The sequence below is a fragment of the Chiloscyllium plagiosum genome, unplaced genomic scaffold, assembly GCF_037043375.1.
Source record: "Chiloscyllium plagiosum isolate Xiang-an unplaced genomic scaffold, Cpla_swu_hap1 HiC_scaffold_28, whole genome shotgun sequence".
Lineage (NCBI taxonomy): Eukaryota > Metazoa > Chordata > Chondrichthyes > Orectolobiformes > Hemiscylliidae > Chiloscyllium > Chiloscyllium plagiosum.
In genome coordinates this window covers 43,467,081-43,489,193 of record NW_028270166.1, presented here as the reverse complement: position 1 = coordinate 43,489,193, position 22,113 = coordinate 43,467,081, and the positions used below count along the sequence as shown (strand labels likewise).

At 44.1% G+C, this 22,113-nt stretch overlaps 1 protein-coding gene across 2 annotated transcripts in view; it reads left to right on the top strand.

The window, feature by feature from the left end:
• LOC122565175 (zinc finger and BTB domain-containing protein 7A-like) overlaps positions 1-22,113 on the top strand; it is a 183,219-nt gene that overhangs the window by 76,492 nt on the left and 84,614 nt on the right. Inside the window, exon 1 of one of the 2 annotated variants that reach the window (XM_043720877.2) lies at positions 4-583. The exons of the other annotated variant lie outside the window; for it this stretch is intronic. Within the exon in view, the coding sequence (XP_043576812.2) occupies positions 507-583 (77 nt within the window). The 5' untranslated portion in view covers positions 4-506. Of the gene's footprint in view, positions 1-3; positions 584-22,113 lie in introns of those variants that run through there. 2 annotated transcript variants of the gene reach the window in all.

Below are 22,113 nucleotides of genomic sequence, written 5' to 3'. Positions count from 1 at the left end.
CTCAGTGAACTCTGAGATCTACACTTCCTCCAAAACTGAAAGGGGCGTTATCCACTTTTTTAAAAAAATCATTTAGCAAGAAAACGCTAATAGACGGCGTGAGGTTGCATAGCTGCTTTTTTTAAAAAAATAATCAGATTACATTGCATTGATGAAGTTGTAGTTTTGGTTAATGGGCTGTCTTCTCCTATAGAGGAGCTTCCTTGTGTTAAAAGGGTGGCTCTGTGTATTCGGTTGGGAGGAGTTACTGAGCGTCGTCAGTGTGAGAGACCCAAATTAATCCCAGTGTAGATACAATCATTAACACGCAAGGTGCTGGGAGGAGTTACTGAACCTTGTAGTGCGAGGAACCTGAGTTGGCACCAGTAAAAGACCGTCCTTTTTTTTTCCTTTTGAGTGACTCGAGAATTTTTTGTGATGTTTTTCATTACTATCCATTTGAGTCTGAGAGTTTAACTTCCTCGTACTGTAAGGTCCAATTAAACTTCCCCGGCTGCTCCAGCACGATGTCGTCGTCTTCAATGTTGTTGAAACAGAAATATTACAAAAAGCAGCCGAAGAAGCGAAATGCCAATCATAAAATGTGAGTAGTTTTTGCTCTTCAAAACTTTCTTTGCTGCTCCGCGTTACGACTCACTCTGGCACTGAGTTACTCAGACCAACACGTCCTGGGTCTCGGTTCCCTTCCGTCTTTGGCCCTCCCCTTGATGGGAAGGGAATGATATGGACATGTTCTGTCTCCCAGTGAAGTAGTCAGCTTCCTTCCTGCCACTGTTGCCTGAAACCTCCACCGTTCTGATGTCTGCTGTGTAGATCTTTTCCTCCTCCAGACACAGCTCTGGAGCAGGTGGGATTTGAATCCGAGTTTCTTGGCTCAGAGGCAGGGACGCTACCACTGCGCCACAACTGCCTCGATATTTGGTTGAACCCACTTGCTTTGGAAATTTCTAAAATGGAAATCTAGTTTGGTTGAATTGGTCCTTTCCAAGGCCCTGTATGTTTGTTTAAACAGCTGGGTACACTGCTTTTTAATCAGAGCACCAGATCACGGGTTGGGAGTAACAATTAATCTCGGGCAGCATTGTCTGTCTCTATTGGAGATTTGCTGTTCAAACGGGCCTCATGCTGAGCTAAAATATAATTTTGTACCAGCACAGGCTTTGACCTGTCAGTTTAGACAAGTCCTTTTGATCCCTTGGTGCTTGACTTCCAATATTGGCTCTGTGTGTGGGGTGGAAGGGGAAAATAGTATTTAAATGGTAAACTCATGAAATCTTGCTTCTATACAAAGCAGGGTACAGTGACTTGACTGGCAGTGTCACAGTGGCCTTGTTGAGGATGTTAAGATGTCTTACTAGAACTTAACTTGACAGTCAAAAGAAACTGCACATTTATAAAGGTCCCAGCTTTGAGGCATAATCTCTGTTGAGTTAGCCAGAAGTGTAGGTGCTGCATCTGGATATTTCTTTCCCGGAAGTAAGCAGGAGGAGGAATCAGCGTGGTCTCCCTTTTCCAGATCTTATCCATTTGAAAGTGTGGTTCCGGCTAAGGAAGAGGTTGGATATATCTCTTCGGTGCCTCTTCTGCAGTTGAATAGTCTCCCGAGAGATGGGTAACAGCTGTCTTGGTCCAGAGCAAGAATCAGCCCAATCAACACAGTCCACAGTTTCCAACTGAACTACAGAGGACAGCTTTATTGCAGCACAGTCATCTCCTGCTCCCTCCCACACATCATTTGACTTCACTAGAAGTAGCTGAACCCGGAACTTAGGCTGCCAAAAAAAAAGCCCGAGACCGCCCCTTTCCCGAGTAACTCGGCAACTGCCACTTAAAGCAAAAAGACCAAAGTAGAAATGACTGGTTAAATATAGAGAAGGCAGAGCAATAATGATTCCAATTAATAAGTGGGTTAAAGGCAGGGTGGCTGACTGGGTGGGGTTGCAAATACTGAGTAATGATAATATTGACACACAGTGTGGAATTACTGTGACACGTTACAACATTAGTACAACTTTTTTTATTATCAAAGGAAGCTGTGCTTTACTCTCTGTTCCAAAGCAAGTGTATGTTGGAAATAGAGAATTCAAGGATTCATTTTTAATTTTTGACGGTTCAGATCTACATTACATAGCAACCATTTTTTAATCTCCTGTGACTGCTTGGCACATATTCAGTTCCCCTGTGTAAATCCTTATTTGAGACTACCCTTCTCGGCAACCATTTTTAAGATTGTAAACATGCTCTGGGTAAACACTACCTTTTTTAGTTGATAGAATGAAGAATACAAGGACTTACTGCATTTATAAGCCTCCTTTCACCTCCTCAGGAGGTTACAGAGGACTTGACAGACAGTGAAGTACTTAGAAGTGTAGTCGATACTGGAATGTCGGGGAACCATAGCAGCCAATTTGGACACAGCAAGATCCCACAAGCATCATTGGAGCAAATGTGACTAGGCAATCTGGTTCAGGAATTGGCCGAGGGGTTAAAAATTAGAGCTGAAAATGTGTTGCTGGAAAAGTGCAGCAGGTCAGGCAGCATCCAAGGAGCAGGAGAATTGACGTTTCAGGCATAAGCCCTTCTTCAGGAATGAGGAAAGTGTGTCCAGTAGGCTAAGTTAAAAGGTAGAGAGGAGGGACTTGGGGAAGGGGCGTTGGAAATGCAATAGGTGGAGGGAGATCAAGGTGAGGGTGATAGGCCGGAGTGGGGTGGGGGTGGAGAGGTCAGGAAGAAGATTGCAGGTTAGGAAGGCGGTGCTGAGTTTGAGGGATTTGACTGAGACAAGGTGGGGGGAGGGGAAATGAGGAAACTGGAGAAATCGGAGTTCATCCCTTGTGGTTGGAGGGGTCCCAGGCGGAAGATGAGGCGCTCTTCCTCCAACCTTCTCCTCGAGGGTTAAAAATTAGCCAACATTAGAGACAGTGCCTCCACACTGCCATATGGGCTGGTTAATATTGAGCGGAGTGGGGAGCCAAGAATTTAATGCCATATTCAAAAGGCAGTGCAGCATTCCCCCAGCATTGCACTGCTGTGAGAATCTGTTTCTGTATATGGGAGTGGAATCTCCATCCAGATCTGCCTGACTCAGTGAGAGTTCTATCACAGCCACGGCTGATTCACATTTGATTTGACCATCTGTTTTGATGCAGGTGGAATTTTTAAAGTATATTTTTGGAAATGTGTGTTTTGAACTACCTTTCCACGCCCTTCATAGAAGGTATTCCAATCAGGAGACTGGCATCTCCTGTGGGTAACTTGGAGAAGATACAAGGGTGTTGCCATCTGACATGTTTAACAGAGTGGTCTGGAGTTTCTGAAGTATCATCTCCATCTCTCAGCCCCAAAGCATCACTGATGCCATTTCCATGGCAACTGTAATTTTGAGTTTTCAAGAGAGTGTTTAGATTGATTTAATCTCTGCTGTTGTGATCCTATTTGTGTTTTACGTTTGGTCTCTGGCCATTTACTTTCACAGTATCTCCTATGTTTTACTACTACTTTTGGATTCTGTCCTCCTGCTCTTGACTTGCTGGAATGCTTTGTTCACACTGCTGGGAATGTAACTGAGGCTGTTAGACCGTGGGCTATCTCAAGCTCACAATCCAGCACATTAATTCTTGAGATGCGGGTGTCATTGTTATAAAGGTTTGTTTTTAATTGCTGGGGTGCAGGCTTTGCTGGCTGGGCTAGCACTTGAGATGGTGGTGGTAAACTTCCTCCTTGAGCTGCTGCAGTCCATTTGCTGTGAAGGAATGGCAAATATATTTCCAAGTCTGCGTGGTACATGACTAGGAGGGGGGTGGTAGGGGGGAATCTTGCAGAGAGTGGTGTTCCCAAGTATCTGCTGTCCCATGAGTATAGAAGTTGGGAGCTTGTGTTGCGACTGCACAGAATATTGGTTGGGCCATTTTCTGGAATGCTCCATTCAGTTCTGGTCTCCCACAAGAAAGATGTTGTGAAACTTGAGAGGGTGCAGAAAAGATTTACAAGAATTTTGCCAGGGTTGGGCGGTTTGACCTATGGGGAGAGGCTGGGGCTTTTTTCCCTGAAGCGTCAGAGGCTGAGGGGTGACCTTCTTTTTATAGAGGTTTCTAAAATCATGAGGGGCATGAATAGGGTGAATAGTCGTGTTCTTTTCCCCAGGGTAGGGGAGTCCAAAACTAGAGGGCATAGGTTTCAGGTGAGAGGGGAATGATTTAAAAGGGACCCAAGGGACAACTTTTTGATGCAGAGGGTGGTACGTATATGGAATGAGCTGTCAGAGGAAGTGGTGGAGGCTGGTACAATGACAACATTTAAAAGGCATCTGGATGGGTATAGGGATAGGAAGGGTTTAGAGGGGTATGGGCCAAATACTGATCAATAAGACGAGATTAGTTTGGGATATCTGGTTGGCATGGATGAGTTGGACCGAAGGGTCTGTTTCCAGGCTGTATATCTCTGTTGTTCTAGATGGTAGCAATTATCTGTTACTGTCTCAGGGTGCTTGAGGAGTTACTGCACTGCATCTTGTCGATGGGGACCGCACTGTTCCTACTTGTGTGTTGTGGACCTGAGATCTTTGTGACACTATTTTGAAGGAACATGGGGGATTTATCACAGGTGGCTTGGAGGATCTTTATCCTACAACCAACATGACTAAAGCAGATTATCTGACTGCTGTCACTTTGGGGGGGGGTTATTGTGTGAAACTCTTCAGCCTATTTTCTCACAATGTAACAGTGACTGTACTTCAAAGCAGTGTTCCCTCTGAGGATCTGTGCGCACACCAATCCACATGTGGACACACTGCACGGTGGCTCAGTGGTTAGCACTGCTGTTTCTCAGCACCAGGGACCCAGGTTCCATTCCACCCTTGGGTGGGTGACTGTGTGGAGTTTGCGCATTCTCCTCGTGTCTGTGTGTAGACTGGTGTGGATTCAATGGGCTGTATGGCCTGCTTCCACATTGAAGGGATTCTATTACTCTTACCCAGACTCCTTGTTCTGGAAGTTTCTGCACTGCACTGACCTGTCAGGCAGGGAGGAAAGGGTTGTGCGAGGGAGCCGTGGTTTAATAAGGAATTGGAATCCCTTGTTAAATGGAAGAGGGCGGCCTATCTCAAGATGAGACGTGAAGGTTCAATTGGGGCGATTGAGAGTTATAGGGTAGCCAGGAAGGACCTGAAGAGAGAGCTAAGAGCAGCAAGGAGGGGACATGAAAGGTCCTTAGTCGGTAGGATTAGGGAAAACCCTAAGGCTTTCTATAGGTATGTTAGGAATAAAAGAATGACTAGGGTAGGAATAGGTCCAGTCAAGGATAGTAGTGGGAAGTTGCGTGTGGAGGCGGAAGAGATTGGGGAGACACTGAATGAATACTTTTCTTCAGTATTTACTCAGGAACAGGGCATTGTCGTCGATGTGAATACTGAGTCACAAATAAGTAGAATGGATGGCTTTGAGGTATGTAGAGAAGAGGTGTTGGAAATCCTGGAAAAGGTGAAAATAGATAAGTCCCCTGGGCCTGATGGCATTTATCCTAGGATTCTCTGGGAAGCAAGGGAGGAGATTGCAGAGCCATTGGCCTTGATTTTTATGTCCTCTTTGTCTACAGGAGTAGTGCCAGAAGACTGGAGGATAGCAAATGTGGTTCCCTTGTTCAAAAAGGGGAGTAGGAATAACCCTAGTAACTATAGGCCGGTGAGTCTCACTTCTGTTGTGGGCAAAGTCTTAGAGAGAATTGTAAGGGATAGGATTTATGCACATCTGGATAGGAATAATGTGATCAAGGATAGTCAGCATGGTTTTGTGAAGGGCAGGTCGTGCCTCACAAACCTTATTGAATTCTTTGAAAAGGTGACGAAGGAGGTTGATGAGGGGAAAGCGGTAGATGTGGTATATATGGATTTTAGTAAGGCGTTTGATAAGGTTCCCCATGGTAGGCTACTGCAGAAAATACGGAGATATGGCATTGAGGGTGAGTTGGAGGTTTGGATTAGGAATTGGCTGGATGGAAGAAGACAGAGGGTAGTAGTTGATGGCAAAGTTTCTTCATGGAGTGCCGTCACTAGCGGTGTTCCGCAAGGATCTGTTTTGGGACCATTGCTGTTTGTCATTTTTATAAATGACCTGGAAGAGGGGTTAGAAGGTTGGGTGAGCAAGTTTGCGGATGATACGAAAGTCGGAGGAGTTGTTGACAGTGAGGAAGGATGTGGCAGGTTACAGCAGGATATAGAGAAGCTGCAGAGCTGGGCAGAAAGGTGGCAAATGGAATTCAATGTAGCTAAATGTGAGGTGATTCACTTTGGGAAGAATAACAAAAAGATGGGGTACTGGGCTAATGGTCGGATACTTGGTAGTGTGGATGAGCAGAGGGATCTTGGTGTCCATGTACACAGATCTCTGAAAGTTGCCACCCAGGTAAATAGTGCGGTGAGGAAGGCATATGGCGTACTGGCTTTTATTGGTAGAGGAATTGAGTTCCGGAGTCCTGAGGTCATGATGCAGTTGTATAAAACTCTGGTGCGGCCGCATCTGGAATATTGTGTGCAGTTTTGGTCGCCATACTATAGGAAGGATGTGGAGGCACTGGAACGGGTGCAGAGGAGGTTTACCAGGATGTTGCCTGGTATGGAAGGAAGATCGTATGAGGAAAGACTGAGACACTTGGGGCTGTTTTCATTAGAGAAAAGAAGGTTTAGGGGTGACTTGATTGAGGTGTACAAGATGATTAGGGGGTTAGATAGGGTTGACAGTGTGAACCTTTTCCCGCGTATGGAGTCGGGTATTACAAGGGGGCATAGCTTTAAATTAAGGGGGGGTAGATATAGGACTGAAGTTAGGGGTAGGTTCTTCACTCAGCGAGTCGTAAGTTCATGGAATGCCCTGCCAGCAGCAGTGGTGGACTCTCCCTCTTTATGGGCATTTAAGCGGGCATTGGATAGGTATATGGAGGATAGTGGGTTAGTATAGGTTAGGTGGGCTTGGATCGGCGCAACATCGAGGGCCAAAGGGCCTGTACTGCGCTGTATTCTAAGTGAAGTGATAAGTGAAGTGACCTCTGAGGTCTACACAGCAGCAAAAGTTAGAAAAAACTTCAGAGCGTGTTTTGCCTGTGAAGCCTGTCAATGTCCTGAATGCTACGAAAAGTGCTAAATTAATGCAATTTGGGCATCAGTACTGACATCCTTGATGTCATATGTTTAATTGTAAAAGCAGCGTTTCTTTGTTGGCCTTGTGTTATTGTTCCCCACAGATGCTCCCAGACCTGCAGAGTTTCTCCAGTAGATTGTGCACTTGTTTCAGTTTTCCAGCATCTGCAGTATTTAACCTTTTTTTTTATTACTGTGGGATTACCAGAAATCTATAATTGGGTTCAGAAGGTGAAAACAGCCAAAAGAAACCTTTCTCCACATCATTTAACAATCTATGTAGCTCCATTCCTTCCCTGTGAGTGTTGAGGTGGTTAACTGTTATTACCTGTGTTTGGATGCCTAAAATGTTACGGCTGAAACATGCTATACTCTCAATTGACTGCTGAGAAAGTCTCACACTGAAGATCACCTCAATACGGTAAATGTTTGGTAGATTTTCAGTCGCAGAGTAGCCATACTTCAGCCAGATCACTGGCAGCCAATTTGATTCGGTATGTTTATGGTCTAGGATGGACTATCTGGCTGCTGGAAGCCAGTGCAATAGTAACTTTGAAAAGGAAATTGATACATTTTCCTGTATTTGCACAAATTCATATCTTTCTATCTAATTGGGTAACTACTTGGCAAAGGAGAAGTTTGCAGGATTTGTTAGGAAAGAATGGGCATTGAAACTAAGCGCCCAATGGTATGCCAATTCTTGAGTTCTATTTTATTTTCTAATTCCGTGCCCAGAATGAGGAACAGCACAGCCTGATTTGAGAGTCTGTGTCTTCAACTCCCTATCTGCAGTGGTGACATCTGCACAGCATCTGCTAGGCAGAAAAATAAGCTGACCAGTTTCTACATTTTGCAATCTCTGATGTATTCTTGCCCTCTCTCTGGCAGGCCAAGGACACCAGTTCTGAGGTCCTGCAGTGTGCTCATGCTATCGGCCCCCCGGCCCCGTTGCTAGGTCAATATTATGTGTGTGGTCTTGGCCCTGTTCATCAGATGGATGACAACCGTGTATCCAAAAGTATTTTGGAATTGTTAATACATCACAGTTATGCATTTCTGGGTCCGTGCAGAGACCTGCAAACGAGGTGTTAAAATGGCAGCATTGACTCTGATAACTCGGGGTCTGTCGTAGGCAGTGACTAGAGGCTGTGTTTGGAAGAGAGGAACAGAAGCAAAAAGCTCAGGTGGCCAAGGTGAGAGGACAGTGTCTTGTCAACTCATTGGCCTAGCAGACTCTGCTGCATTTGCCACAAGGAAGACAGAGTGACATCTCGCGCGTTGTTTACCATGGAGATTATAACATTATAGACTGACACATTGCACTTTGGAGGCCTTCAATTTGTTTGACCTGGGACCTAACGATGTAACAAAAAAAAGAGTATTTCCACATTCTGCATGCAACAACCATATGCTTTTGTTTTAGCAAAAGTTTCCATAGTGATAAACTATCCAATATACAGGTCAAAGGTCATTACTGAGTCATGTGGAAAATGCAAGGAACTTTCAACATGGCCTCCCTTTGGGAGTGTGGTTTACAATGTTTGGTATGGCCAAGGGGTTGCGAGGAAGTGATTATTGAGAGAGACCATCAGCCAAATTTCTAAAAACGTTTGATTATAGTTGTGTAAAATGTCCGATGTGAGAAATCTTTCCAGAAAGCTCGAAGGATTGATAATGCTTGGGTTGGTGGGGAAGGGTGAGACGACCACACTGGTGTTTATCAGCTTCTCCCAAACAGCACCGAGACCAAACTCTAAGATTGGACATTATTCATTTTCCAAATGTAACTTGAAGTCTGCTGAAGCAGAGGAGGTCAGGGGCGGGACCTGGTAGGTTACAATAATGGTCACTTTCTCCCTCTTGAACCTGAGGGAAGCAGACATGAATCCCAGTGAGACTGAAGTACAAACAACTGATGCCATGAATGGCAGCCTCTGAATTCAAACTGGAGCTGGTAATATTTCCACGGCACGGTGGCACAGTGGTTAGCACTGCTGCCTCACAGGCGCCAGACCCGGGTTCAATTCCCGCCTCAGGTGACTCTCTGTGTGGAGTTTGCACATTCTCCCCGTGTCTGCGTGGGTTTCCTCCGGGTGCTCCGGTTTCCTCCCACAGTCCAAAAATGTGCAGGTTAGGTGAATTGGCCATGCTAAATTGCCCGTAGTGTTAAGTGAAGGGGTAAATGTAGGAGAATGGGTCTGGATGGGTTACGCTTCGGTGGATCGGTGTGGACTTGTTGGGCTGAAGGGCCTGTTTCCACACTAAGTAATCTCATTTAATCTAATCATTGTGCCCTTTCCCATTTGTTTTGACAAACCTTTTTAATTTTGAATTGTCCAGTTAGACTCTCTGCAGTAGTGACTGGCTGGAACAGAGAATCAGTGCATGTTGCATGGCTGGAAGAGATCTAGCAATGACTGAGAAAATGTGTGTGTGTGTATACACCTTTCCCTTCCCCACCCTGACCAGCCCACCATCACTCAATGTGGGGTTGAGTTTGGAAGCAGAGATTCCCTCTGTGACCTCTCGGTCTATAATGGCAGAGCCAGAATATCTTTATTTTTCTTTCTTTCTTTCATGCCCTCCTCTTTCATATGAGCTATGACCCCCGATGACTGGATGGACTCAAAATGGCAGCTTGTGTCAGTCACATTCTCTTAAAGTTTATTAAATGGAATGGAGTGTCTTTAGTCAAAAAGCCTGTTTTGTGTTGGTTGTGTTGAGAGATTTCCAGGATGAGGATTAGGACATCTTATCACTTTGAGACCTTATGGATTTAATATTTACATACAAAACAAAACTGCTGATGATGGAGGAGCTCAGACGCAAGGGTCAGAAGCAATCTGAAAAGTTACAAAATGGAGACCGCTTTTGGATCTTAAACTATGACGTGTAAATACCAGTGAGGAAGGAGAGTCGGTGCCAAGCTTGCCTTAGCGTGTGGGTGTATATCGCAGGCAAGCCCTCTCTCAAAACATTTGATTGCACCCCACCCCATTTCAGGTTCGCCAGCCTCTTACAGAAGTTGGTTTTATTTTCTCTCTTGGATTCTTTTGCCCACGAGGCACTGGCTCTCACACTGTGGCCATAATCCTCCATCACACACCATTGAGGGGTCAATACTGTTCCTCTGTGTCTCTGTGTCTCTGTGTCTCTGTGTCTCTGTGTCTCTGTGTCTCTGTGTCTCTGTGTCTCTGTGTCTCTGTGTCTCTGTGTCTCTGTGTCTCTCTGTGTCTCTCTGTGTCTCTCTGTGTCTCTCTGTGTCTCTCTGTGTCTCTCTGTGTCTCTCTGTGTCTCTGTGTCTCTCTGTGTCTCTCTCTGTGTCTCTCTTTTTCTCTCTCTCTCTCCACCCCCCAAACTCCCCTGGGTATATGGTATTGCCCACACCCGGACACTTCTCACATTAGGGCCTTGCAATGATCAACCCATTTATGTTTTTTCAAAAATATATTTTATTCATAAAATCACCCTTAAGAATGTAATGCCTGTACTGAAATGTCAAATTTATGAAGGGTACAGGTGGGGTGGGGGAAGTTGGAACATTGGAATATTGCCATTTCTCAGAGCTTCTGTATAGTTGCAAAAAAAAAGCATTTTCACGTTGCACAGGAAACAATTCCTGTTCATTTTTGAAGCACCAGCAGCTCTGATAACCAAACCAACCCTATTATACTTTGGCATGAAATACCTTAGACTGTGATCTTTCCCTATTGTATCTGAAATCTTCAGTCTCTGTTCCCAACACATGCAATCATCAGTGTGCCCATTGTCAAACCCATCTCTGCTGCTCCCCTTCAACATCCAGCTCATGATCAGGATCAGGAAGTCAGGCTGATTTTAACCACTAGGATACCGTTTTTGTTTCTGAAAAGGATTATTTTTGTAACACCTGTTGGTTTTGTATTGAAATGTCAAGAGTACTGTACAATGCGAATGATGTCTCAGTTAGGTTCAGAGTCATGTTTCAGCTTGCACTACTTCACCTTGACCAGGCTTTCTCAGCAGCCCGGAGTATGGATCCAGATTATTGTCCTGTGGTACTTGGAGAATGTTTGTATGTGAGCAGGGGGTAGTGAGCAGGGGGTAGAATTGGGTGTCATGTCCCATGCAGTTGAACAGCCTGAAGATTGGGCTGTCACTGGGTGACTGATATCCAACCATTGTCGGAAAACCCCATTTGGTTCACTAATATCCTTTTTTAGGGAAGGAAACTGCTGTCTTTACCTGGCCAGCCCTACACGTGTTCCCAGGTCCACAGCAATGTGGTTGATTCTTAACTGCCCTTTGGGGAATTAGGGATGGACAATAAATGCTGGCCTAGCCAGAGATGCCCTCATCATGTGAATGAATTAAAAATTAAACCAAGTGGGACCTGTGTAATGAAACCTCGAACTGAGAGAGAAATTTGGAGTGGGCTCAAGCTTTTGATAGATGGTGATTGAGATATTAGGCTTCCTGCAGGTCAGAATACCTCAAAAAGGAGATCAGCCAACACACTACACCTGAATTCTAACTTGCATTTGTCCCACTCACCGATCATCCATGTTCTCACTGACTTGCATTGGCCTCTGTCCAATGACTAACTCCCAGGCATCACCCCTCCCTATCCAACCCTTTAGCCTACACCCTGCTGAATGCAGTGCTCCCTTGCACATCTGACTTTCTGCCCTACTACTGGTGGCTGTGCCTTCTGCCTCCTAGGCCTCAAACTTTCCCCTTAAATATTTTTCCAATTCTGCCTCCTTAAAGATCCTGCTTGGAACTTAGCTCTTTGGTCACCCTTTTTAAAATATCACTCTCCTGTCTGTGTCATTTTATCTGATTTTACAACCCTCGTGAATGGTCTTTGATATTTCATTACATTAAAGGCACTCCAAAAATACAGCTAGTTGTTTTAGTTGTAGTTGTACGTGTCGACCATTATTTATGGTCACTCACAGGAGCTTAGGGATACTGGTTGAACGTTTGTTCTTTTATAGATATACTATATAGAGGCAAGCCTTTTTAAAAAATATTTGGTAGTTTCTTTGTCTTGCGCTGCCCTCACCTAAAACTTTTACTAGGCTGTTGCTGACTGGGCGGCACGGTGACTCTGCGGTTAGCACTGCTGCCTCGCAGCACCAGGGACCCAGGTTTGGTTCTATCCTCTGGTAACTGTGTGGAGTTTGCATGTTCTCCACAAGTTTCCTCCGGGTGCTCCAGTTTCCTCCCACCGTCCAAAGATGTGCAGGTTAGGGGGAAAGTGGCCATGCTAAGTTGCTCATTGCGTCAGGGATGAGCAGGCTAGGTGGATTAGCCATGGAAAAGGCAGGGTTACGGGGGTATGGTGGGAGGCTCTTCACAAAGTTGGTATGGACTCAATGGGTCAAATGGCCTGCTCCCACACTGTAGGGATTCTATGATTCTGTGAGGTATAAGACGATTAGGATTAACTACCCCGAGATCCTGACCTCATGCTCTCAGCTGAATGTAGCCTGAACAGCCAGTGTGCCCCTTCCGCTGGCAGCAGTGCTGATTGTGTTTGGTGAGCTGCTGAGAATCTCATCAGGTTCCCTTTTCTAATTCTCATCTCCAGGCTGTTGCTGCAGTGCCTGGGTGTGTAGGTTTCAGCTGAGAATAGACTTTGGCTAAATCTTGACATTCCCCACAGTTCAATAGTACTTGTAAGGAATGCCAGTTTGGATGTAGTGATATAGGACAGCAGTGAATTATCATCTATAGAAGAGGAGGAAACGGGGATGTTGTGGTCTATTACAGTTCTGCATTGCATTGAAGTGTGATCCTCTGAATCCTGGATTCATATTTCTGCCAATTGTCACAGCAGGTTTGAGGGGCTGAATGGCCTTCTGATTCTGTCTCATGTTTATTTAGTGACTCGGTGGGGAATGCTTTGCTGTGTGGTTTTTGTAGGAGTTAGCTGTTGAAAGTAAAACAGTTTCCCCAGGGCAAAATGGGTCAACATTTTTGATGGTTGCTTGCTTCAGTTTTGATCTGTGTTGGATGTAGGTTTGCTCGCTGAGCTGAAAGGTTCATTTCCAGACGTCTTGATCTGTATGTTGAGGCCTGTGACACTTGTAGTGCCCTGGACCCCACTATATTTGTTTTCTCGTCAGTTGGTCAATTGACACTATTTGTGAACTTGTTCATGAATTGCTTTGGTATCATTTTAAGAAGTTGTTCCTCATATTGCAAAGAGAATGTTTTTGGTTACACATTAGCTGTGAGGTTAATGTCGACTTCAGTATTTAGCTGCGCTGGGGTCTAGTGTCAGCTGTAGCTCAGAGTTTTACTCTTGTCTTGAGTGAGAAAATTGTGGATTTAATTCCCATTTTGACAAGTCCACATAGCCTTCAACTGGGAGAGCTCTGTAGGTTTTGTAGTTCCATCCTTCTGATGCACAATGAGACCAATGTCCTATTTAAGGTGGATGTCTCTATACTCACACAGACACAGTAAGTTCTCACTATGACAGGTACCAAAACCTGTGTTATGTCCTATAAACATGACACTTGCTGGTATAGAGTGGAATTGAGAGCGCAGACTGTGTGGGGGAGTGGGGTGCAGGGTGGGGGGAGAATGCTTGTGTTGTCCATAGGAGTGACTGAACCCATTAGCTCTGGAAGGCCTCCTGTAAAAGTAGGAAGAGATCCATGAAGTGGGGAAGCCGGGACTTACCATCCTTAGGACTATATCCCTGTGGCTCACCTGTGGAACTTCATTGTGTACTTATGTCAAATAACAATTTCTTTTTAAAAAGCAACTCTTTCGTGCACCTGAGTGTAGTTGGCTAGGCTACCATTTATTACCCATCCCAACATGACAAAGTGACAGGGAGCTAGCGCCTTGAACAGCTGAACAGAGTCAATGGCTGAATCCCCTCTGTCTGCTCCTACATTGTATGGTCTTATGTTCATTTCAGTAAATATGCAGTTGGCTCACAGTTTCCAGGATTTTCATGTAGCCACAGGCATATAGTCCCAAGAATGGGGTGTGGCTCGGAGGGGAACTTTGTGTTCCTGTGTGTTTGCTGCCCTTGTCCTTGCAGATGGCTGAAGTCGCTGGGTTTGTTAGGTGCTGTCTCAAGAGCTGTAGTATTGCTCAGCTTGAAGATACTTGGTGGAGTAAAAGTGGAAGTTCTGTAGAAGGGTCATGCTCCTGAATTGTTTTGTCTGTTTTCTATCTCCGCAGATGCTGTCTGACCTGCTGAGTTTCTCCAGCAATTTCTATTTTTGTTTCAGATTTCTCGCATCTTTAGTTTAATTTTTGTACTTTATAGAGGAGTGTATGGTTTCTGTTGCACACCTTTCCTTAATTTCTTGATTTTGTTTAGTTTCTGATTTGCAATCACGTGACTGATCATTTACACTCCAATCTCCTGTCATTGGCGGGGTGGGTACGTTTTCAGGTGTAATTTCCAGTTGCATCCCTGTAGGAATCTTTGCTTCCCACCCAGTCTCTAAGGTTCCGAACATTCCTTGATTAGGCTGGTGAAGCTGTCAGTGGCAACTTGTTTTGCATATCCACACTGCCCTGTGCAAGATTCACCTCCTAAATATCCAGATCAGGAAAATGTTCGTCTGAGTCAAACCCAACATGTCTTTGGCACCATACGGAACACCTACCCTAAACTGTCATCCAGACTCAGACTGTTAAAACGACTGCACTTTGTTTTTCTAACTTGGGACAGAAAAGGACGAGGGAATGGAAGGGAACTTGATTCCTCTATGTAGGAGATTAGACTAGATTCCCTACAGTGTGGAAACAGCCCTTCAGCCCACCAAGTCCACACTGACCCTCCGAAGAGCAACCCACTCAGACCCATTCCCCTACATTTACCCCTGCACCTAACACTATGGGCAATTTTAGCATGGCCAATTCATCTAACCTGCACATCTTTGGACTGTGGGAGGAAACTGGAGCACCCGGAGGAAACCCACGCAGACACAGGGAGAATGTGCAAACTCCACACAGACACACCGGGTCCCTGGTGCTGTGAGGCAGCAGTGCTAACCACTGAGCCACCCCTTAGTTTGCTCTTTCTGTTTGAGGGCTTTGCATTAATGAGCAGTCTGGTCTGCTTTTGACATATGTTTCCACTCCTTGCTGTAAAAGGCCAATGGGGTGGAGTGCGAGAGGGGGCCCTAATATTAGCATATCATTACTTGGATCTCAAGATTAACAAGAGACTGTGAGCACCCATGTGACCCCCCCCCCCCCCCCCACAAGGGAGAATAAATTAGCCAAAGACATATGGGGCATTGGTCTGGCTACTTGCTGGTTGTGTTTAACTTAGAATTGCAAGTTTTATTCTTCTTTCAAGGAATGTGTGTGTCACTGACAAGGCCAGCCATTTGTTTTCCATCCTAATTGCCTCTTAAACTGAGTGCTAGAGATATTTCGGCTATCCTAACAAGGGCTTTTATTTAATTGAGATTTCGAACCTGACTGGTCCAGGGCCCCTTGGGAGAGGAATCCTGCACGAATACGGGTTTTGTTACATTTGATGTTAACACATTCCGAGCATGTATCTCACTACCCAATTTCTGTGTTATCCACTTTTTTTTTTCTCTTTCTCTTATTTGAATAATGTAAGAGACTTAAATATACACTCTGGTTAGTTGTAGGTTAGATTAGTAGTTAGTTGAGTTTTGTTTTTTTTTCTCGGTATTTTTCTTTTGTTAAATTTTGGTTATTATATATTTAAGATTTAATTGTATATCAATGTTTGTACTTGAGAGTTTTGTTTATTTTTGTAAACTTGTAAAAATGTTAATTTTCTAATAAAAATATCTATATTAAAAAAAAACTGAGTGCTAGATTACTTCAGAGGGATGTTTAAAAGTCACCAGTATTGCTGTGGGTCTGGTGTCACTTACGAGTCATGGGGTAAATTTGAATTAAATCAGGATTACTAATCCATTGACGTTAAGTGGCAAAGGAAGGAAGCAAGGAATGATTAGCTTCCTTTCTATTGTGTCAGGGCTTTAGGACCATGGGGCAACCTTGTGATGATGCCATGGAGCCTCTCCTACTGGGCCTAAATAGCACCATGTGGGTGGAGTTAATTTGGTTGCAAGTCTGAAATGAGTTGGGATGGGTGTGTAAGTTTGATAGGGGCATAAGGAGAATGCATTTTTAATAATGTAACAGTAAGACTTGGAGTCTGGTATCTTGGATTACCATTGTATAATAATAATAATTTCTATTAATAGGCTTCTTTAGAATGGTGTTTACATTAGCCTCTTGCACCTTGACCTTGCCTTTTGTTTGACCAGTCTGTCTTGAACCCAAACTGTAGTGAGCATAAAATCATGTGATGAGTCCCTGGTTTGTTTTATGGTGAAACTCTGGAGGCGTGCAAAGGAATTTTAGTTTCATTAAGGACAGTTATCGAGGAGAAACTGTAAGCATTCTGTAGTAGCCGCAGAGGCTGTTGAGAGGTGGGTGTGTTCAGAGTTGCTGGTGGTTTTTCAGTTCCTTGTGTGTCATATGTTGCACTACATGGGGATGGTAAGCATTGGCAGATGACACGGGGTGGGGTTGACCAACTCAAACTGGAAAAGCAGCTCCCACTGTACTTTTTACTTGTTTATTTAAGCCACGGGAGAGTATATTTGAAAATGCTAGAAAGCTTTACTGCAAAAGGGACATTATGTTTAGTTTGGTTGTGTGTGTGTGTGTGTGTGTGTGTGTGTGTGTGTGTGTGTGTGTGTGTGTGTGTGTGTGTGTGTGTGTGTGTGTGTGTGTGTGTGTGTGTGTGTGTGTGTGTGTGTGTGTGTGTGTGTGTGTAAGCAACTCAAATATTCCAAGAAAATACCCTCCCGGCATTGCTAACTTGATGATCGGCCTCAGATTTACATTGTGCCACTCAGTAGCAGAGGAAAAAAACCCCAGCACTTGAGGCGATTTCAAGCCTTTTTGGGAGTGCTGTTGTGTTTGCGCTCTGGGGCATGCAGCAACTCGTTTCCACGTGATAACCCCACCATACTGCACTGAAGTGTCAGCTCCAATTATGTGCCCAAGCCTCTAGAATGGGCCTCGAGTCCAGACCTGTTGCCTCCGGAACAAATGAGCTCCTCGCTGAGAGCAATAGCTGACTTAGAGTTGTAAACACGGAAACAGACCCTTCAGTCAAAACTTGTCCGTGCTGGCCAGATAGGATTGATCAAATGTTACCGGGATTGGAGGGTTTGTCTATAGGGAGAGGCTGAATAGGCTGGGGCTATTTTCCCTGGAGCACCGGAGGCTGAGGGGTGACCTTATAGAGGACAATAAAATCATGAGGGGCATGGATAGGGTGAGTAGCAAAGATCTTTTTCCCAGGGTGGGGGAGTCCAAAACTAGAGAGTACAGGTTTAAGGTGATAGTGGAAAGATTTTAAAAAGGACCTGAGGGGCAACCTTTTCATGTAGAGGATGGTGCATGTGTGGAATGAGCTGCCAGAGGAAGTGGTGGAGGCTGGTACAATTACAACATTTAAAAGGTATCTGGATGGGTATATGAATAGGAAGGGTTTGAGGGATATGGGTCAAATGGAACTAGATGAATTTAGATTAGATTCCTTACAGTTTGGAAACAGGCCCAACAGGTCCACCTCGACCCTCTGACAAGTAACTCATCCAGACCTATTCCCCTGTATTTTACCCCTGACTAATGTACCTATCACTGTGGGCGATTTAGCATAGCCAATTCACCTGACCTGCACAACTTTTGGATTGTGGGAAGAAACCAGAGCACACTGAGGAAACCCACGCAGAACAGTTGCCCGAGGTGGGAATTGAATCCAGGTCCCTGGCACCGTGAGGCAGCAGTGCTAACCACTGAGCCACTGTGCCACCCAAGAGGATAGATGGTTGGCATGGACAAATTAAACTGAAGGGTCTGTTTCTGTGCTGAATATATCTCTCTGATTCTATGCCACTTCTCTAATTGGGCTCAGTGTTGGCTGTCTATAACAGACACATCACATATAGAAATGATACTTTAAAACAGGCAGAGCTTTAAAATAAGAGAATTCTCTTCTGAAGAATTTTTTTTTTCTTTTGGAGGCTCGCTAATCAGTGGAACTCCCTTCACCAGTGAGCAGTGGAGGCTGGGTTATTGTATTTACTCAAGACTGAGTTAAACAGACAGGAGACTCCAGAGATATGGACGCAGACAGGAAAGTGGGGTTAGGACCACAACCTGATCAGCCATGATGGAACAAGCTTGAAGGGCCAACTGGCCGATGGTTATGTTCCTTTGATGTAATTTAGGATCTTTAAGCTGTTTAAATGATTTGATAGGGAATGCAGAGGGAAACCATGAGCCAGCACAAGAGAGACTAACTATTTTAATCCAATAACTAGATTTCAGGAGTGATGTCAGGAAGCACATCTTTGTGCACGCAATAGTGGGCTTTTGGCTGTTGAGACCAAGGGGCAACTGACCATTTCACGGCTGAGGTTTAGGTAAAAGATGTTTGTAGTTCCTGTGATGTAGTGGTAGTGTCACTACCTCTGAGTCAGGAGACCCAGGGATATGTCCCACCTGCTCCAGAGGTGTGTCATCATCATATCTCAGAACGGGCAGCACAGTGGCTCAGTGGTTAGCACTGCTGCCTCACAGTGCCAGAGACCTGTGTTCGATTCCAGCCTCTGGCAACTGTCTGTGTGGAGTTTGCACATTCTCCCCGTGTCTGCGTGGGTTTCCGGCTGCTCCGGCTTCCTCCCACAATCCAAAGATGTGCAGGTCAGGTGAATTGGCCATGCTAAATCGCCAATAGTGTTCAGGGATGTGTAGGATAGGGGCATTAGTCAGGAGTAAATATTGGATGGTAGGGGAATGGGTGCATTACTCTTCAGAGCGTCAGTGTGGACTTGTTGGGCTGAAGGGCCTGTTTCAACACTGTAGGGATTCTAATTTTGTTAAACAGGTTGAGTATCTAAATGTATGCAAGATCACAAATTGAAGGTGGGTAAGTGGAACTAAGATTTAGATCAGCAATGATCCAATTGGACGGTGGGGTAGAATTGAGGGGTGAAAAGGCCTCTTCCTGTTTTTATGCTCATGGAATTAGAAATCTGTTTTTTTTCAGTTTCAGTGATCTTTGACCTTTTAAAATAAAAATCTAATGTCAAGTTTATCATCTGAAACTCTAGGTCAAGCTGAAATGATGACGTTGAAGACATTTTTTAGGTCTTAAATGTGACATTTGAATCACTCTCATTTTTAAAACCCAGATTGTTGGCTTATTTTGCAGAAAACCTGGAGAGTGTGTGAGGTGAGGGGAGATGTGAAGACTGTAGACACTGGTATTTCAATAATGGACCAGGGAAATGTGGTGACATTTTCACTCTCTGATGACCAACTGTAAATTTGAGAATTCTAGTTTTTGAATCAATGGATTGTGGGTTTCACTCCAAATGCTTGAGCATATCACCAAAGCTGAGAACTCTCGGTGTGCTGCACTATTCAATCTGAAAGACAGAACCTCCAATGTCTTCCTTCGGAGGTGGTTAAAAAATTCCCACAGCATGAAACTTTGATCACCTAATTTCTCTCTCTTTTTTATTTTAAACAATCCAGACTTTAGGAATTATATTACAATGACTGACTACAGATAACAAAACTTACACAGTCAAAAATTAGTGAGATTTTGGATGATGGTGAAATAAGATGTGGCAGATGGAGCTTGATACAGAGAAGAATGAACCAAGCATTTCAGGAAGAAGAATAGCATAATGGGAATAAACCAAGGGTTTGGCAGGCTGCAGTATAGGCTGCCAAGTTAGTCTTTGTTTGAACTTTAAAAAATTGCTGTTCCACTTCCTTTTGCTCTGCGCAGTGGATCTGGGATACTGCATCGTCTATAGAGTTACCAAGCACACAGTCATCTGCTTTGCACCCACACAAGATAAATCAGGAGCATTTTCCTGAGAAACTAGAAACCGTGAAGGAACAAAGATATCTCCGTGACGGAGTAAACCAATCGTTTACAATTGGGCAATGGGTTTTGGATTGCTAGCTTTTGTTTAAAGGGATCTGGTAAAGTTGTTAATATAGGAAGTAGTTAAGCAAGTGAATTAGTCTAACTGGTTATATTTGTCCAGTTTTTTAATTAAGTGGAGCACAGGTGGGACTGCTGTGTGGAAGGAGCTGAAAGGCAGAGTAGTTAATAAACTCTATCCACAAGGAAAGCTGTCTTGGTTTCCAGTCTCGCTAGCCTGGATTTGAATTGACATTGGTAGCAAAGGCTGGTTGCCTAAGAGTGATGATGGTAAGTTAAAGAGTTCTTTTCAGGCAAAAGATTATATTTGGAGTTGCGTGGAGAAGAATGGCAAAACAGAGTTCAAATGTTGGCATATCAATTTTGCACTGACTTTTTTATTATATGAAACTGAATCTTGGAACCAATGGAGAAATGAAATAGATGTGTGGACGCAGGCTGTGTCTCACCAAAAGGAAAAAAAAATTACAGACAGCAGGAATTGGGGAGCTACAACAGAAGACTGGGAATGATCAGCAAGTGTTTGAGATGTGGCTCAGAACACCTTAATGCAATGAATTGTCCTAAATGGACTGACTGGTATTACAAAAGTAATGCAAGGTGTGAAGGGTTCAGAAGACTATGGTGACAACGATCATACAGAGAATTGTTTTGCTACATGAAGCTTCAACCCAGTCATAAATGTTTTAGCACAACTGGATTTGTAACCAAGTCAGGACAGTGGATGCACATCCACGGACAGTGGAGTGGGGTTTGTTAAAATCTTGTGTAGATTAATTAATAACCGCTAATTGTAACAATAAGGAATTTGACAGTTCCATCTCCTCCTTCAGGTTTGGGTATGTAAAGTCATCATAGCCCTACTGGACCATGCAACTGCACTTTCATTACTGAGAGACAATTGATGGTGGTTTGACCTGAAGGTCACCACACCTCCAGGTGAGGGGAGAGGCTGAGTAGGTATCCTTCATGGTAACCTCAGCCAGTGCAAGAACTGAACCCACGCTATTGGCGTCACTCTGTAGAATCAGCTGACCAGCCAACTGAGCTAACCAACTGCTGCAGTATAACAAAATCACTAGAAAGAGCAGTGATGCCCTATTAAAATAGCTGTGGAAAACCATTTTGTAGCAGCAGAGATGAAATGCCAGGTGAAATATCCTTCCTGTTGAGAAGGCCAACCATGATAAAGATTCAAGTGAAACTGGAAATGGAACACAATAAAACAATTATTTTTGGAAAGTCTGTGGGTTTGCAGTTTACACAAGGCAAGCATTATTTATATTCTTTTAACAAGACCTACATATTCTAATCAAAATAGTATTTGAGTTGAAGTAACATTAGGAAAAAGGAGTTTCAAAGATAAGGGCTAATAACTAAACTACATTGGCCATTCTTCATCCAGCAGTATAACCACCCTACTGAATGATGCAGATGTATGGGACATTGCACAAAACTTGTATTTTATCGCTGAGCTCTTCGGAAGGCTTAAAAAAAAAATAAGGATATCATCACGGCCTAGAATGAGTCTCCCATTAACAAGACTTTCCTAAAGTTATGGTAATGGATCTGAAGGCATGAGACAAGGAAGGAGGAAAACACTTTCATCTAATTGCCCGTAGTGTTAAGTGAAGGGGTAAATGTAGGGGAATGGGTGTGGGTGCATTGTGGGTCGGTGTGGACTTGTTGGGCTGAAGGGCCTGTTTCCACACTAAGTAATCTAATCTAAATATTAATATAATGCAGTATGGCTTGAAGTTTCACAGAATCCTCAACTTTAATAAATGCCTTTCTTCCTGCATGCCAGACATTTAAATCCTCAGATAAAAGAATGGAGCTAATTATAGTCTTTTCCATGTGTGCATTTGTATAAGCAGAATCATTCATTACTGGAGGAACCTTTGTATTTCTCCCAGAAACCTGTAGATATGGACTGTAGCCCTCAATCTCAGATGATAACTTACAAAGTGCATGGTCTGATAGGAATTTAAGCAGC